The 18,056-nt window shown below is 38.4% G+C and overlaps 1 protein-coding gene and 1 long non-coding RNA gene across 2 annotated transcripts in view; both read left to right on the forward strand.

Annotated features, from left to right (window-relative positions):
• Nucleotides 1–18,056, forward strand: part of LOC309971384 — a 363,899-nt gene that overhangs the window by 74,015 nt on the left and 271,828 nt on the right. The window lies entirely within an intron of this gene.
• The window catches only part of ASAH2 (N-acylsphingosine amidohydrolase 2), a gene marked incomplete at its 3' end in the record, with an annotated part of 79,995 nt that overhangs the window by 24,358 nt on the left and 37,581 nt on the right, over nucleotides 1–18,056 (forward strand). The window contains exons 8-12 of the mRNA XM_082854362.1: nucleotides 7,784–7,904; nucleotides 9,901–10,026; nucleotides 14,157–14,243; nucleotides 16,407–16,511; nucleotides 16,648–16,729. Of these exons, the coding sequence (XP_082710488.1) occupies nucleotides 7,784–7,904; nucleotides 9,901–10,026; nucleotides 14,157–14,243; nucleotides 16,407–16,511; nucleotides 16,648–16,729 (521 nt within the window). The remainder of the gene's footprint in view (nucleotides 1–7,783; nucleotides 7,905–9,900; nucleotides 10,027–14,156; nucleotides 14,244–16,406; nucleotides 16,512–16,647; nucleotides 16,730–18,056) is intronic.

Genomic DNA, 18,056 nt, shown 5'->3' on the forward strand with positions numbered 1-18,056 from the left:
TTGTTCATGTATTTCCTAAAATTTCTAAGGTGAACAAAAATAACAATTTAAAATCATCTGGTAATCCTGGGCCTCAATAACTTCTAATATTTTGTTATATACCTTTCAGACCTTTACCTAATCATGTTTATTTTTCTTTATTTTTTGAAAATGACACTTTATTGTATATACAATTTGGCAACTTCTTCATTTAGAATTACCTTATGAATATCTTTCAGTGCTACGTAGTATTTTTTATTTTATTATTATTTTTTTAACATCTTTATTGGAGTATAATTGCTTTACAATGGTGTGTTAGTTTCTGCTTTATAAAAAAGTGAATCAGCTATACATATACATATATCCCCATATCTCTTCCATCTTGCGTCTCCCTCCCTATTCCACCCCTCTAGGTGGTCACAAAGCACCGAGTTGATCTCCCTGTGCTATGCAGCTGCTTCCCACTAGCTATCTATTTTACCTTTGGTAGTATATATAAGTCCGTACCACTCACTCACTTCGTCCCAGCTTACCCTTCCCCCTCCCCGTGTCCTCAAGTCCATTCTCTACGTCTGTGTCTTTATTCCTGTCCCACCCCTAGGTTCTTCAGAACAATTTTTTTTAGATTCCATATATATGTGTGGGCATACGGTATTTGTTTTTCTCTTTCTGACTTACTTCATTCTGTATGACAGACTCTAGGTCCATCCACCTCACTACAAATAACTCAATTTCATTTCTTTTTATGGCTGAGTATAGACATTTCTCCAAAGAAGATATACAGGTTGCCAACAAACACATGAAAGAATGCTCAACATCACTAATCATTAGGGAAATGCAAATCAAAACTACAATGAGGTATCACCTCACGCCGGTCAGAACGGCCATCATCAAAAAATCTACAAACAATAAATGCTGGAGAGGGTGTAGAGAAAGGGGAACCCTTTTGCACTGTTGGTGGGAATGTCAGTTGATACAGCCACTATGGGGAAGAGTATGGAGGGTCCTTAAAAAACTAAAAACAGAACTACTATACGACCCAGCAATCCCACTACTGTGCATATACCCTGAGAAAACTATAATTCAAAGAGTCATGTACCACAATGTTCATTGCAGCTCTATTTACAATAGCCAGGACATGGAAGCAACCTAAGTGTCCATCAACAGATGAATGGATAAAGAAGATGTGGCACATATATGCAGGGGAATATTACTCAGCCATAAAAAGAAATGTAGTATTTTTTAAATCACCATTTTAAACTTGTTGTCTAGTGTTCCATTATATGTATGATAATGTACCAAACAAATCACCAATCATTTGACATTTCAGTTTATAGCTTTTTTCTATCATAAAGTACGCTGTGCTAAGCATTCATGAGCAGATATCTTGTATATATTGCCAATGATTTCCCTAAGCTAAATTCCTAGAAGTGGGGTTGCTGAGCCAATAGAGGGATATTAATTATTACAGCTTTTCTCATAATTTGCCAAATGGTCCTCTGGAAAACTTGCTGGTTTACACTGCTTCTACCCAAGCATGAATGGAGCGTTGTTTCCTGTGCTCTTGCCAATTTTGGTATTAACATGCTTTACAAATGTTAAGTAATAGACCCAAAAAAGCCAAATCATTCTTGTTTTCCTTTCAATTTCTTCAGTTCCTGGGTAGTTAGGCTGAATTAAAAAAACTATTCTTATTGGCTACTTCTTGTTTTACTTTTGTTGATTACTTAATCATACTATTTGGGATGCAAGAATTTTGATTGCAGTAACTTAATGAACTTAATGGAATCCACCCAAACCAGATATCTCTCCAGTAACATTATTGAGAGGGTATTTTTGTTTTTTTTTATCCAGGACTTTTGAAGATAAAAAAATGAGTAGTTGAGAATGGACATCTCTTCTCTTGAGCAGAGATGGTAGAAAGGTTCTCCAGGATGCTGGCCACCAAGTTTACCTGTAACTTTAGAAGGGGTCCTCTGGCTACAGCCCATTGTCCTTTAATCTGAGTAGTCTGGTCTGGAGTCATTGCTTCTGCTTGTTTCAAATTCAGGTTGCCGTTTGGGTAAAATTCCGGGCCTAATAACCCTTACAGTATAACACAATGCAACACCCTTTGCTTTCCTTTTCCCAGTAGTCTGTAGTGGGGTGAGGCCAGGAGGATGGTAAGGCAAGTGAAAAAGTGGTGTGTTAATTCGGTGTGTGTTAAGAGGTGTTCATTAATGCCAGGCGATGCAATAGACCATGAAATTCCAGTGGCTTAACACATTAAAGATTTTAATGTGCACATTTCCCACTCATGCAAAGTCTAATCAAAATTTGGTGGTCCTTCTTCACATATGTTATTGGTCAGATTCACATGCCCCACCCTGCCAGAGGGACTGGGAAGGAGAGGACACGTTGGTATTTTGTAAGCCCTCAAGTCTCTGCCACAAGAGGGCAGCGTTTCCTCATTTAATTATTTAAAGCTCATATTATATGGGGTGAATATACGTGTGTTGAACACACACATGCACACACGTCATATATTTTAATTTTGTGTTTACCTTATGAAACACACATATACACAGGGCTTTGGATATCTTTTTCCCTTATAGTCATCATCACCACCAGCTGCAGCAGTATCAAAATCAGCATCAACATGATCATAGTGATGATTTATTCCATTCTTAGCACAAACCAGTCTTTGTGCTAAGCACTTCAGATGTTTTTGTTCCTTTAATTGTCAAATGCCGTGAGGTAGATAATACTATTATCATTATGTTACAGATATGAATACTGAGTTTCAGATAGGTTAAGTAACTTGTGTCTGATTCCAGAGCTCTTAGCCACTAAGACATATGGCCTCTATATTAGTTTCTTAGGGTTTCCATAACAAAGAACTACAGAGTGGTTGGCTTAAAACAGCAGAAATTTATTCTCTCACAGGTCGAGAGGCCGGAAGTCTGAAATCAGGGTGTTGGCAGGCTTGGTTCCTTCTGGATGCTCTGAGGGAAAATCAGTTCCATGTCTTCCTCTTAGCTTCTGGTGGCTGCCAGCAATCCTTGGCTTGTAGATACATCACTCTGATCTCTGTCTTCATGTTCACATTGCCTACATCTCTATCTCTGGGTGTCTCTCTGTCCCTTTCCGCTTGTTATGAGGACACTAGTTGCTGGATTTTAGACCCAACCTAAGCCAGTATCATTTCACTTGATCTTTACCTCGTTTACACCATTTAGACCATGTCTAAATAAGGTCCCATTCTGAGGTTCTGGTAGATGTGAATTTTGGGGGGGACACTATTGAATCCACTACAGCATCTTCTATTGTATTTGTCCAAAGGGCTCCCATGTTATTACACATCTTCATGAACACTACCTTTGAATGGAGGTACAATATTCTCTTCCCCTATTGGTGGGCACTTAGGTTGGAGATGGCCACACCTAGCACATAGGACTTGGTGCACAGCACACAAAGGCGCTCCCTTCTCTGCGCTGACTAAGGTGCCTCGTTCGGGGAGCTGAGAGGGGGCTGGATTTCAGCCTCCACTTACCCCTTTGCCAGTCACCTTTGTGCAGAGCATGACCTCCATATGAACAGGGCGGCTCAGGTCTGAGAGAATGGAACCTGGGATGGGTTGTTACTGTTTTAGAATATTTAAGAAGCTCAATTCTGCATTTGGCTTTTCTGCTTCAGAATAGGAAGTACACAATGTCTGAATTGAAAGAGACACTAGAAAATGTCTCAGTTACATAGGAGAGAATAATTATACTACTCTGTATTAATTCGCTGTTTATTGATTCACAAAGCATAGTTGAAATCTGTTTTTCAGTCTTAGGAAACAGGGATCTAGAAAGTTTGGCTAACTTTGCTCCTTATAATGATAAGATCTCAAATCTCTTGACTTTCCTCAGCACCTCGATTCCATCATGCTGACTCAAGTAGAGCCCTGCCCTAGCCCTGACATAATCATTATTTTAAAAAGTTTATTATGAAAGACATAGTCATCCTTTTATGTCTATATTCTAACTTCTTTTGAAACTACCTAAACCTTTCTTCCTCTCTCTTGAACTTTGCTTTGATGAATACTTTTTGACCAGATAAAATAAACTGTAAGTAAGCATTCTTAAATTAAAATGACCACTTTTCTGCCTATCTTTATAAATATTCATCTCTTACCAAAGTACTTTGGTTGCTGTGACAAGCCTGATATTTTTATAGCATATATTTTAAAGGGCAGAGAAGGAAAAACAGTATCTTCTTATTCTGAAATGCAAATAACTTTTTTGAATACATTTTTTTTTCAGTTTTGTAAAGAAAAAATTCAATTAATTTTCTATGGTCTAAAATAAATGAAAATAAATAAATAAGAATTCAAGCCTATAGTCTAATTATAGACCAAAATTCTTAGCATTTGCTTTCGCCCAGGTATTATTGTGGTTCCTTGATGGTAGAGAACACACCTGATTCCTCTCTGTGTTCCTTGGGGTTTAACATAAGGCCAACCACATACTTGGTTATTAATACATTCATATTGATTGAATGAATGGAGCAACCTCCATCTCTCCTTGCCCTCATCCATTCTGCTCTGGTCATGCTGGTTATCCAGTTTCTGAACACACTGCACTCCTTCCCATCTCCATACCTTTGCTACGAATGTCTTTTCTCCAGTCATCCCCTTGCCAAGTTCTTACTCATCGTTTGTTTGTTTGTTTTTTTAATCTTTATTGGAGTATAATTGCTTCACAATGCTGTGTTAGCTTCTGTTGTACAACTAAGTGAAACAGCCGTATGTATACACATATCCCCATGTCCCCTCCCTCTTGACTTACTCATCTTTTAAGACCCAGCTCAAATGTCACATCATCTGTGAAACATTTTTCAAGGGTGAGATGATGCCTCGTGCATCTCTATGTCCCCAGTGTCTGGCACAGAGTCAGAGTTAACTAAATGTATATTGAATGAGCGATTGAACGAACAGAAGAGACAGAGCCCACATCCCATAGCAGATAAGAACATGGGCTTATGGTCTGACAAACCCAGATTCATAGTCCTGCTTCTTGACTTACAACTCTGTGACCTTGGTCATGTTACTTCATCAGTCTGAGCCTTTGTTTCCTTGGTTTGAAATGAGGATAAGGAAAGCATCTGACTCAAAGGGTTCTTGTGTGAATAAAATGAGAACCTATATATAAAGTTTTTCACCCAATAAGTACTAAGTGATAGTCTAACATTGATAGAATTGTTCTGTGGGTTTCCTTTGATTGCACTGGAGAGGTTGCATCTGGCTGACCTCAGTGTGACCATGTTGGAAATATTTTGGTTGGAGAGCCTTGGAACTGTCAGGGCCACCACCTCATTTTCCTTCCAAACTAAATGGAATAAAACTACAAAAAAGCATATTTCTACTGACTGGAAAATACTAGTTGACTAGAATATCCCTTGGCACTTGAGTCTTAGGAGAAAGAGAAAAAAACACAAAAAAGAAACAAATATAAGGGTTTTAAAACATATAGAAACCTTGCAAGTAACTTCTAGGGAATGCCCTTAGAACTGCCTTCAATCCAAACTTCTGTACCTTTGCACCGTGGCAAGTACACACCTTGGGGGCTGAATGCAGCCTATAGACTGGTGATTTGGTCTAACACTATTAAAAAAAAAATTGAAATGGATGAAGGCCATCAAAAAGTACTACAAACTTCCACGTATAAGTACTAGGGATATAATGTACAACATGAAAAATATAATCAGTACTGCTATATATTATATATGAAAACTCTTGAGTAAATCTTAAGAGTTCTTATCACAAAAATTTTTTTCTTTAATTTTGTATGTGTATGAGATGATGGATGTTCACTAAACGTATTGTGATAATCATTTCATGATGTACATAAGTCAAATCACGCTGTACACCTTAAACTTACACAGTGCTGTATGTCAGTTATCTCAATAAAATTGGAAGGAAACATTTTTCAATGGATGTCAGCATAACAAAAAGCAATTATGGAAAATTTCAAATATATGCCAGTTTAGAGTGATTAGTCTAATGAATCTCCATGGAACCATTATCCAGCTTCAATAATTAGCAATCCTCTGCCATTCTGTTTCATCCCTCCTTTCCTTTTTGTTTGTTTGTTTTGCTAGAGTATTTAAAAGCAAAAATACCGGATATCATTTTATTCATGAATATTTTAGTGTGTATCTCTACCAGATAAAAACTTAGACAAATATAACTACAGTCCATTATCACAATCAACAAAATTAAAAATAATTTCTTAATATGATCTAAAAACCTAGTCTGTGTTCAGTTTTCCCTGATTGTATCAACAGTCTTTTTCCAGTTGTTTTGAGTCAGAATCCAAACACAGTCCACAAACTACATTTGTTGGCTTTGTGTCTTAAGTCTCTTAACTTGTAACCATTCTTCTCCTTGGTCTCCATGCCATTTACTTCTTTAAATAGAATTTTTAAATCGATACATTTTCCCAAAACCATGGATTTGTGGAAGATCTGGCAGCACTGGCTTATGCTCCCATCAGGCAGCATTTGGCCGCAGCCCAGTAGAGGCGGTGGTCCTTAGACTATGCGAGTGCCTCTGCAATTCACAGTCCCTATTGTACCAACCAGATTAACTCTTATGTTGCCTACCCAGCCCCCGTGGGTGTTGTGCTGGCTACCTCTGACCTACATATTACATCTGTTGGGTAACGAGAACTGAATACTGAATGATGACTTGAAGCCCCAAAACATCCCTAGTCATTAAGTCAATGTTCAGTTTTGTGTACCATATTACTTAGGTAGAAATGTTTTAAAAGCCTTCAGCGAAGAAAAATCAACGAAAGATTTTTAAAAATCCTAAATTAGCTTGAAAATTTATTGATTGGCATCTCTCTTTTCTTGAGTATTCTTGCTAATCTGCTTTACAGCCTTCTATCCTGTAAACACCTTTTTCACCTGTGTCGAGGTTTGATCCTACAAAGGCCACTGAACAAGATGTCACGAGACCCACACTTTAGCCTTGGTCCTGTATGACAAGTGGGCTTCCATCTTGCTTCTCCGAGACAGCTTGTGAGGCGCAGGTAATACCAGCCTGTTTTTCAGGGTTGTTGTGAAATTCAAATGAAATAACAGATGTGAAATTAACTTGTGAACTCTATAAGCTCTACACTTAAACAAGGTATTACTATGCATAAGGATATACTGAATTATGCATAACATCCTCTTTCACACCCCTGTGCATTTACTCTGCTGTTCTTTCTCTCTGGAATGCGTTTAAGAATTAATTGCTAGTCATCTGTGGTCCTCAAACACTTTATGCCTCCTTATTTATAACATTTGTCACACTGTATCAAAGCCATTTGTTTACATCTTTGTCTTCTGCAAAATTCTAGAGTAAATTGCAATTTATTCAGTGCTCGGCACACAGCTGACTCTCAGTAAATGTCTACTGAATTGGATAGGATTGATTTGAATAATTATTATGTGTGTACCTGTCTTGAAAGATAAAGTCTATGTCGATACAATTCTTTAGGTATATCACCTGGTAACTAACCAGTATTGGCTCTTGTTAAAAGCTTATGATGAAGATGACAATGATGAAATATTTTTAATTTAAGTAAGTGGTCAGACTTCTTGAGTATATTATTAATAATTTAAGTTTCATTAACAATGAAAGAACTTAAATGTTTTGATAGAATGCCTATCATCAAAATAATTTTTTTTTTTTTTTTTTAACAGCTGGAGAAACCTTAAGCTCCCAGTCATCATTTTTCACCCCAGTTACCTGGTTCTCTTCATTAACTTAGGGCTGCCTGTTCTTTTACAGCTGGTTTGCCATCCACCCAGTCAGCATGAACAATAGCAATCACCTTGTAAACAGCGACAATGTGGGCTATGCCTCTTACCTTTTTGAGCAAGAGAAGAACAAAGGATATCTACCTGGAGAGGTGAGAATTTATGGCATTGAAAGCTTCATCTTAATTCATTGAATATCATCATTCATTCAGTGTTCAGAATAGCTGATTCAAATCTTCAGAGGAAAGTGTCATCATGGATGCCACATACTGACATGCTTGGATAGAAAGAATTCTCCATCCTCCCTAAGAAAAAATTTAAATGACCGTTAGCTTTGTGTCAAATACTACTGATGTGATGATTTCATAAAGTTACAATTAGTTGGATAAGGAAGGGCAAATTAATATATAATAACTTTTGCCATATATAATTTTTGATTAACTTGGAAATATGATAAACTGTGTTGTGTTTATATCTCTTGTTTTCAGAGATATAAAATTATTAAGCACCTTCTTAATGGTATAGGAATCTGAATGAGGACAGGGAATGAGTCCTTTTCTGTGGTCCAGACTTCCCTCTTAATTTCCTTTCAAGGAATTTCTACTTTCCTGCAATATGGCCTAAGTCAGAGACAACCGTAATCCATTAGAGTTGTCTTTGTAACTTTGAAATGTAGTGAGTGATGGGATCAGAGTTGGGGGTGTCCAGGAACCCAGTCCATGTACTCCAGGAAACTCGTCAGCTTTGTGTAAATTACCGACTGCAGATATTTGGCGAGGAAGGACCCTGCTCTGCTTGACCCCAGCATCTAACCCCTAATTGCAGAAGAATATATGATGGGATGAGAACCCCAGGCCCTCGCCTAGAATAAGTGTTCTGTTACAAGATATTGTGTTGGCCAAAAAGTGCCTTCAGGTTTTTCTGGCGATGTTATAGGAATATTAGCCCATGAACATCTGGTCTGATTTTTTAGCTCCTTTGTTGACAAATCTCTATTTTTTTCATTTTAGCCTGTGTTTTAGGGAAAAGAAAGGAGTTTCCCATTATCTTTTTAGTATAAAAAAAGACACATAATCTCCTATATTTGATTATCTCTTTCCCTAAGAAAATTTAAGAATTTAAGGTAGAATTGTAAGTCCAGTTGGTTGAGGTTAAGGTCTTACCCTACTCTATAAGGTTTTGTGTTGTTATTTCAGGTTGAAAAGATAGAGAAAATATACACAGAGGGCACGTCTGGGTGGTGGAGGCTATGTTTAGGTTCAGTTGTGCAACAGAAAAATCTGGACTGGCTCTTTACTTTTTAAGCCAATAGGCTATTTATTTTTAAAGGGAAAATGGATATCTGAGCTCCAGGTACAACACCAGACACTAGATTGATGAGTCAGCATTTTATAACTCGTTGCACACTGTATTTCTTGTCAAAATGTTGCTGTTTGAGACACAAATTTGAAACTCTCCTACTTGAAATAGCTTTATTGATAACTGGAATATCACAAGTAATAACACGTATGCTGACGGCAATGTGAGCCTTTTCAGAAATAAAAAATTCTCACAGAATATTGTACATCCTCCTTTTGTCGTATGCAGATGATTTTGAATAGTTCACCAGAGTGGGTTGAATGTTTGCCTTTTTAATGAACTCATTGTGGTAAATAAGAAAGAATAGGCTTTTCTCACCTTCGGAGATGGCCCACACTCTGTCTGTGGAGTGTGTTTCTCTCTCAATAAATCCACTTCTCACCTATCACTTTGTCTCTCACTGAATTCTTTCTGCGATGAGACATCAAGAACCTGAGCTTCATTAAGTTCTGAAACCAGTTGTTCTACAGGAACTGAGACCCCCACTCAGGTGGAGGATGGCGACTACCTGCTGAGCACAAGCACTAGACCCCAGACTGTTTGGAACCAGAAAGTTGATGATTAAGATTCCTAAAACACCACACTGCTACTTCACAACATATCAGTGAGAAGAAAGTCATGAATCCTGCAGCCTTCACCCCCAAATGTTGCCTTTAAAAATGCTCCCCTGAAAGCCATTGGGGAGTTTGGGTCTTTTGATCATGAGCTGCCTGTTCTCCTTGCTTGGCCCTGAAATTAAAAAAAAAAAAAAAGAAAGAATAAACGGCAACTGGATGTTTCTTTTGGCAGGGACCGTATGTAGCGGCTTTTGCTTCATCGAACCTGGGAGATGTGTCCCCCAATATTCTTGGCCCACACTGCATCAACACGGGAGAGTCTTGTGATAATGCCAATAGCACTTGTCCCATCGGTGGGGTAGGTAATAATGACGTGAAATCTGTTTTTGCATCTCAAGTACATTTTATGTTTAACTATTCAACATTCATGTACAATTATGTTCTCCTCAAGTATACTCTGACCTACTTACTGCTAGCATTTGCTCTTCTCAAAAGCACCCACTAAATTGTGATTGAGTAAAATTGTAGTTTTCCATTTGATTGTTAAATTTTTTGAATGGTAAGACAATTTAGTAAATGTCAGAGATTAAATATCCTTCCCCAAAATTGGACAGCCTGAAACATTTTTCCTTGGCATTTCTGAAGTCACAATTTAGTATAAAAACTGCCTGCCTGAGACATTTCTCAGTGATTATAAAGTCTATAGGGTTTTCTAAAAATACAAGGTCAGAATTCTTTTTCCTTTCTTATAAATTACAAACAAAACAATCTTGGTGTAAAAACTCAAACCACATGGGAAGCATAAAGAGCAGTAAAAAGTGAAAGTCCCTGTTCACCTCCTTCCCCTCTACCCTCTCCCTTTCCCCAAAGTTACCACTCTCACTCCTCTTCATATGTTTATGTGTTCATGAACAACATTCTATACCTTATTGATTTTTTTATTGGTATAGGATTTGAGTTTTCTACCTAATTTGTCTTAAAAAAATCTCTTTATGACTATATACAATTCTATGTGATAAGTTTTAAAGGTAGCAAGTAAGGCTGTCCTCCCATCTTCATTTAGATTTTTGCAACTTTGACATGAGCAGCAGATTCTAGCTTCTGGGTTCTTATTCTTTGTGTTTATACGGTATTTCACCTGCCATATTGCTTTTATTAAACACTATTCCTGGGCTATTTATTTTATCCCAGTCAACCCCACTCAATGAGAAATATAGTTTTAACAATTATACTTTTCCATTGTATATTACTATTTTTATATAGAAAGTCTTCATACACCAGAAACTAACATAACATTGTAAATCAACTATACTACAATGAAAAAAAGTCTTTGTTACCATTCACTTCCAAAATTTTTACACATCATTAATTCACATTAGATTTGAGGATTACTTGTTAAATTCCAAAATTCACAGATGAAATGGTTAAATAAATTATAATACTTATTTGCAATAGAATATTATGCATCAGCTTCATGTCTTATGTTGGAATACTTAATGTGGGAAAGAGCTCATAATACTAAGGAACTCAGGGTTTAGTATTGCATATTCATCATGACTGCAGTTTTGAGAATAAATGTATCATAGTAAAAAGACAAAATGAAACACACTGGTATGTTAACCACGATTTTCTCTTTTTGGCACTAGTATAGGCAGTTTTCTATTTATTTTTTGTTCATTATTTTAATTCTATTTATACTTTTTAATACTTTTTCTACAATAAGTATATTTTACTTTATAATCAGAAAAAATTACAGCAAAATCATACCCCCTTCCACAACACAATTCAGTTTCTCTTCCTTTCCCTTTGTGTTGGATTAGCTTCCCTCATGTCTGCAAGATACCAGTCATCAGTGAGGAAGGTGTGTGCTTTTTTCTCTCATACCCAGTAGGAGAGAGAGCGAGCCTCTCTTCCAACCACGGAATAAGAATTCTCTTTAGTCTGACTGTCAATTTATGTCACATGTCCATCCCTGGACCAAAACAGTTGCTGGAGAAATGGTATGTGTTGATTGGCTTAAGCTGGGTTCCAGACCAATCTTTGGCAAAGCCTAGGGAATTTCCATAATCACCTTAGACTTATTTGGAATGAGGAATGGGATCACTGCAAGGAGAGGGATGGCTTTCTGAACAAAACCAGAAAACGCTTGAGAAAAAGAAAGAGGGAAATGGATAAATGTTGCCGTGTCTTCTGCTTTAATGTGGTTTCTTTAAAAATTTTTTTAAATTTAGAAAATAGCTTTAATGCTTTTTAGAAAAATGATATATGGTTGTTAAAAATACACACAGGGCTTCCCTGGTGGCGCAGTGGTTGAGAGTCCGCCTGCCGATGCAGGGGACACGGGTTCGTGCCCCAGTCTGGGAAGATTCCACATGCCGCGGAGCGGCTGGGCCCGTGAGCCATGGCCACTGAGCCTGCGCGTCCGGAGCCTGTGCTCCGCAACGGGAGAGGCCACAGCAGTGAGAGGCCCGCGTACCGCAAAAAAAAAAAAAAAAAAAAAAAAAAATACACACAATATTGAAAAGTTCAGAAAATGAAACTTATGTAAAGGAGCACCCCTTAATTCCACAATTAACCTGTGAAAATTTTAATAAACATCCTTCCAGACAACTTTTTTTTTTTTCAAAGAAGATGTTGGGGGTAGGAGTTTATTAATTAATTTATTTATTTTTGCTGTGTTGGGTGTTCGTTTCAGTGGGAGGGCTTTCTCTAGTTGTGGCAAGCGGGGGCCACTCTTCATCGCGGTGCGCAGGCCTCTCACTATCGCGGCCCCTCTTGTTGCGGAGCACAGGCTCCAGATGCGCAGGCTCAGTAGTTGTGGCTCACGGGCCTAGCCACTCCGCGGCATGTGGGATCCTCCCAGACCAGGGCTCGAACCCGTGTGCCCTGCATTAACAGGCAGATTCTCAACCACTGCGCCACCAGGGAAGCCCCCCAGACAGCTTTTTATGCACCTGTACACATATATATGTACAGTTTTACATAGATGGGATCATATTGTAATGCTGTTCTATACCCTGCTTCCTTATTTCCAGTAAATATACTTTAAAACATTATTTAAACTAACTTCGTAATCTTTATTTTTAAGTACCATAATTTGGTTAACCAATCCCCTACTGATGAGTATTTTCTTTCCTTTCCTGCTTTTCTCCTCGTACAGTCTCTCTCTTCTTATTTTCTTCCTTCATATAAGCATGCTATGGTCACTATGCTTGTCATATATTTTTTCACATGTGTGAGTTTCACCTTAGGACAGATTCTTAAAAGTGAGTCTGTTCTTTTTTTTCAAAGCACCTCTAATATACACTACACATTGCTCAAATACTCTCAATCACGTTTCACTCTCAATTGGGGAAAGTGACACTTTCCCCAAACTCCTCCAGCAGGTTTGTCAATCTTTCAGTTTTTTCTAGCACAAATGTGAAGAGTTCTCTCTTCGTAGTTTAAATTTAGTAGTTTAAATTCATTAAGATTGAACTTATTATAACGTTGAATGGCCATTTACATATACATTTTGTGTGTGTGTGTGAATCACCTATTTCATCTGCATCCATGGTGTTATCCATTAGGATGCTTTTTTTTTTTTTGCTTTTATTTTTTTCCAGCTTTATTGGGATATATTGACATCCAACACTGTCTAAGTTTAAGGTATACAATGTGATGAGTTTTACTACAAATAAGAGAATACCCAACTCAATATGAATGAATCAAAATGTATTAATAAGGGTATTTTTTTTCTTGCTGACTTTTTAAAGCTCGTAATATATTAAAGTCTTAGTTTGTCATAAACTGCAAACTCATCCCTCAACACCCCATTTATCAGTTATCTTTCAGTCTTATGTTTCCCCCCCCCCCGGTATGGATGTTTAAACTGTCAAACTGTGTTCCATATAATTTTTAGAAGGGCCTTTCACATCGTTAGACTTTAGAATATATTCATCCATATTTTCTTTTAATACATTTTGGGTGCCATTTATAATATTTAAGTATCCGATCAGTCGCAAATTTTTCTGGTTTAAGAAGTAAAATATAGAGCCAGATGTATTTACTGATTTTTTTTTTCCAGAGGGTCAGCTAGTTGTTCCAATATAATTTTAACTGAGTTTCAATTGAAGGCAATTATGAGCAAGCGCCATAGGCAGGAACCAGCAAAGAGAAAGATGTGCAGCAAATGGAAAGGCCTGGATTTAGGTAATAGCTCAGATATTAGCTACCTGTATAATCTTCAGTAAATCTAACCCAGCTGAGCCTCAGTTTCCTTATTTTTAAAAGTAAGTTTCTAGAATAGAGGATTTCTAGCAACATTCATTGCTCTAATTCCGTGAATGATTTTGCTTCTCATAATCTGTAAATTAAGAGAACACCTGAAAAGAAATGCTGGAATGTGGCTTTAAAAAATTCTATTTGCTTAGATTCACTTGTCATTTTCCATTCCCTAAAAGAATCGCTTATTTCACTAAGAACACATCTTGTGTCATTTTGTTCCAGCCTAGCATGTGCATTGCTATGGGACCTGGGCAGGATATGCTTGACAGCACACAAATCATAGGACGGATAATATATGAGAAAGCAAAGGTAAGCTGTGGGCCTGCTTCTTTCATCTTCATTCAAAACTATGCTTTAAAATCCACTGACATTGTTCATCAGGAAGCCCGTAATTGTAAGGAAGACAGCAGGAGCTTAAGCTGCACCAGGGAGTCTGGAAGACTGAATGCTGTTTATTGTCAACCAGGAAGGTTGTTTTCACAAACCACACAGGAACCTCTCTGTGACTGCTTGTGTCTGGCTTCTTATGGGAAGAACATTTAAAAGAAAGTGATCAGGAAACATTCTCTTTCAGCCAGAATGCTTGCTTCAGGTGGTTGGATGATAGATTGTAAAGTTTTCAATTCATGTGGTATGACCAGATATAACCAGACTGACCCAAATTCTCTGAAGTCTCTCAGGCCTTGGCCTGCCAAGTCACCTGACCATTTCTTTCTTTAAAAAAAAAAAAATTTTAATTAATTAATTAATTTTTGTCTGCGTTAGGTCTTCGTTGCTGCACGCGGGCTTTCTCTAGTTGCAGCGAGCAGGGGCTACTGTTCGTTGCGTTGCGGGGTTCTCACTGCGGTGGCTTCTCTTGTGGAGCACTGACTCTAGGCGCGCGGGCTTCAGTAGTTGTGGCACACGGGCTCAGTAGTTGTGGCTCGCGGGCTCTAGAGTGCAGGCTCAGTAGTTGTGGAGCACGGGCTTAGTTGCTCTGCGGCATGTGGGATCTTCCCGGACCAGGGCTCGAACTCGTGTCCCCTGCATTGGCAGGAGGATTCTTAACCACTGCACCACCAGGGAAGCCCTACCATTTCTTAACTTTTCCTTCGGTGACAAGGTAAAGCTGAGTGGCACCACTGCCAATTCTTGCAATTTGGATTCAAATTAGTCCCTGGTCTTTTTTGATATGGAAAGATCATCCATCTTACATTTTCCTTTCTTTTTAAAAGATTTTTTGATGAAGAGAGAATCTGGTCTCCAGTGAGCTTACTACAAGTTACTCTACCCTCCTTCCTCTTCTAAATTTTATCTTCCATTTTGCTTACATATTTTGTATCAGCTTCTATGGAGACATTTCTGATGGAAAAAACAAAAGATAGCTTTGGGCTGAGCCATCTCTGACAGAGATAGCTAAATCTCTTCGTTTTTATAGCTTACCCATACCTTTAGTGAGTGTGGGCTTGAGAGAGGGTGTGTGTGTAAATATTTTGTCTCAAGGGTTCTAAAATGTTTCAGGAGCAATTAAGGAAGAACAAAAACACCTTGAAAACATCAGACACCAGCCAACCTAATTGCTGCAGTTTCTTTTTAATTACTGTGGTATTATCAGTGGATTGTTCTAAATTAACAGATTCTATTTAGGGTGTGCACCCCTGACACAATCTGGCGTCAGAAATTTTGTTACCATTCTGAGCCCAGTCGACATAGAGATTTGTCCCACATTCTGGATTCTCTTCTCAGCAAGGCACAACTTCCCTCTTAATGAGGAGACGCAGGCTGCAGCTGGTGTTACTGACAACTTGAGCGTTCCCATGTGGCTGTGGAAACTGACATGGCAATAGAGTAGAAATGAGTTAGGTGTCAGGCAAAGGCATTGGTGCTGAAGCAGGGTTTGCCTCTACTGTATGATACAGTTCAATACAAACAAACCTTCCTAAATATGTTTTGACTCACAGTGCCCCTAAGATTAAAAAAGCATCAATTGACCATACTGGAAAAAAAAAGAACATCCAAAGGTGAACAGTGGGTGGGGGAACAGATGCAGATGAAGTGGGTCCTGAAGACTTTCAAGCCCCCCTTTGGCACCAGCCCTGCCAGAGGACTACAAGGACTGTGAGAGGGAAAACTCCATGAGAATCCCCATGGAGGCGCCCTTGTTCTGGCAAAGAAGGTAATTTGGCCCACCTACTCCTAACCTTAAATTTTCTTGGCTGTCTTTCTAGCGAGATTGGAGCATTTGTACCATAGCCTGCATCACTGGAATTTCATATTTGTGGGAAATAGACACAGATCAATGGTCTCAGGGCCTTCAAGTTTCTGGGAAGCTACAGGGGGTTTGGTGGAGAGATGCGCATGCTCTGTCTAATCGGACAGCAAAACAAAACTTGACTGAAAGACTCTTTTCCAAATTGGCACTTCTTAGGTACGGTTGCTGGTATTCATTTTAGCTCTTTTGCTTTTAATGGTAAGGCTGTGTGTGTTTTCTAGGAACTGTATGCCTCCGCCTCTCAGGAGGTAACTGGGCCACTGGCTTCAGCTCATCAGTGGGTGAATATGACGGACGTCACCGTCTGGCTCAATTCTACACACACAGTAAGTGTCACTGAGTCACACTGATTATGCCACAAGGGTAAAGTTCTGGGCTGATCTCATTATTGAAGTTCAACTTCTGTTTCTTTTTCTGTTTATGTTTCATTTTTGTTTTGTTTTTTTCAATTTTTTCCTTTAGGCAAAAACATGTAAACCAGCCTTGGGCTACAGTTTTGCAGCTGGCACGATTGACGGATTTGGAACCCTCAACTTTACGCAGGGTGAGGTGCAGTCTGATGTGATTTATGGTTCCAGGTTCTGAACTTCAGGGTTCTGTTCCCTAACAAGGTTTAATGTAACCAATACATTTACTATTTTTATTTTTTAAATTTGGTGGTATGCAGGCTTTCCAGGTTTGTACATGATTTCTCAGGGGTAGGTATCTTTCATAATTTAGCTTTCCACTGATTCAAGTAGAATCAGAGATTCTCTTTGCATTTCAATCTATGAAAGAATAGTTTTAGGGCTTCCCTGGTGGCGCAGTGATTGAGAGTCCACCTGCCGATGCAGGGGACACGGGTTCCTGCCCCCGTCTGGGAGGATCCCACATGCCACGGAGCGGCTGGGCCCGTGAGCCATGGCCTCTGGGCCTGCGTATCTGGAGCCTGTGCTCCGCAATGGGAGAGGCCACAGCAGTGAGAGGCCCGCGTACCGCAAAAAAAAAAAAATAGTTTTAAATTGGGCTGGAGCCTGGGGTGGAGTTGGAGTGGTGCAGAGTGGGAGTGTCATTGTAACTTCGACAGTATGAGTTGGCCCTTCCATCTGGTTGTTAGTGTCTCTTTCCCAGATTCCTTTATTGGAGCCCAGATTCCTCAGAACAGAAGCTTTTAGGAACCTAAAGCATGTGGTCCTGGGTCTTCTTCCTGTGTGTATTTCCATGAATTTATAACTGATTATTATAGGTTTTATACTTTTATCCTGATTATCACTGTGATAACATGCACTGGCAAGTAGAGAAAGTTAAAAAAAAATTGAAGAGTATCACCTACAGGCAATATTTTGGCTTATTTCATTCTTGTCTTTTGTATATATATATATATATTTTGGAACCATTAGTTAAATTAATAAATACAGTTGTAATGTGATATAGTTGGCATCATCTTCCCTGGTAATATTTCATCTAGTTTGGTCTACTGTTCTAAAATAAATAATTTTTAACAGGTTTATTGAGATATAATTCACAAAACATAAAATTCACCCATTTAAAGTGTATAATTCAGTGGTTTTTTGGTATATTCACAGATATGTGCAGCCATCACTACAGTCAATTTTAGAGCATTTTCATCACCTCAGAAAGAAACCCTGTACTCTTTAGCTAGTACAACACAGTCTCCGTCTCTCCCAGACCTAAGCAACCACTAATCTCTCTATCTCTATATTTTCCTGTTCTGGACATTTCATATAAATGGAATTGTAAAAAAAAAAAAGTGACATTTTGCATTGGCTTCTTTCACTTAGCATCATGTTTTCAAGGTTCATCCAAGTAGTAACATGAATTAGTATTTCATTACTTTTTTTTCTTTTTAAAAAATTGTTTTATTGAAGTAT

The sequence above is a fragment of the Leucopleurus acutus genome (assembly GCF_964270905.1).
Source record: "Leucopleurus acutus genome assembly, chromosome: 14".
NCBI classification, from domain to species: domain Eukaryota; kingdom Metazoa; phylum Chordata; class Mammalia; order Artiodactyla; family Delphinidae; genus Leucopleurus; species Leucopleurus acutus.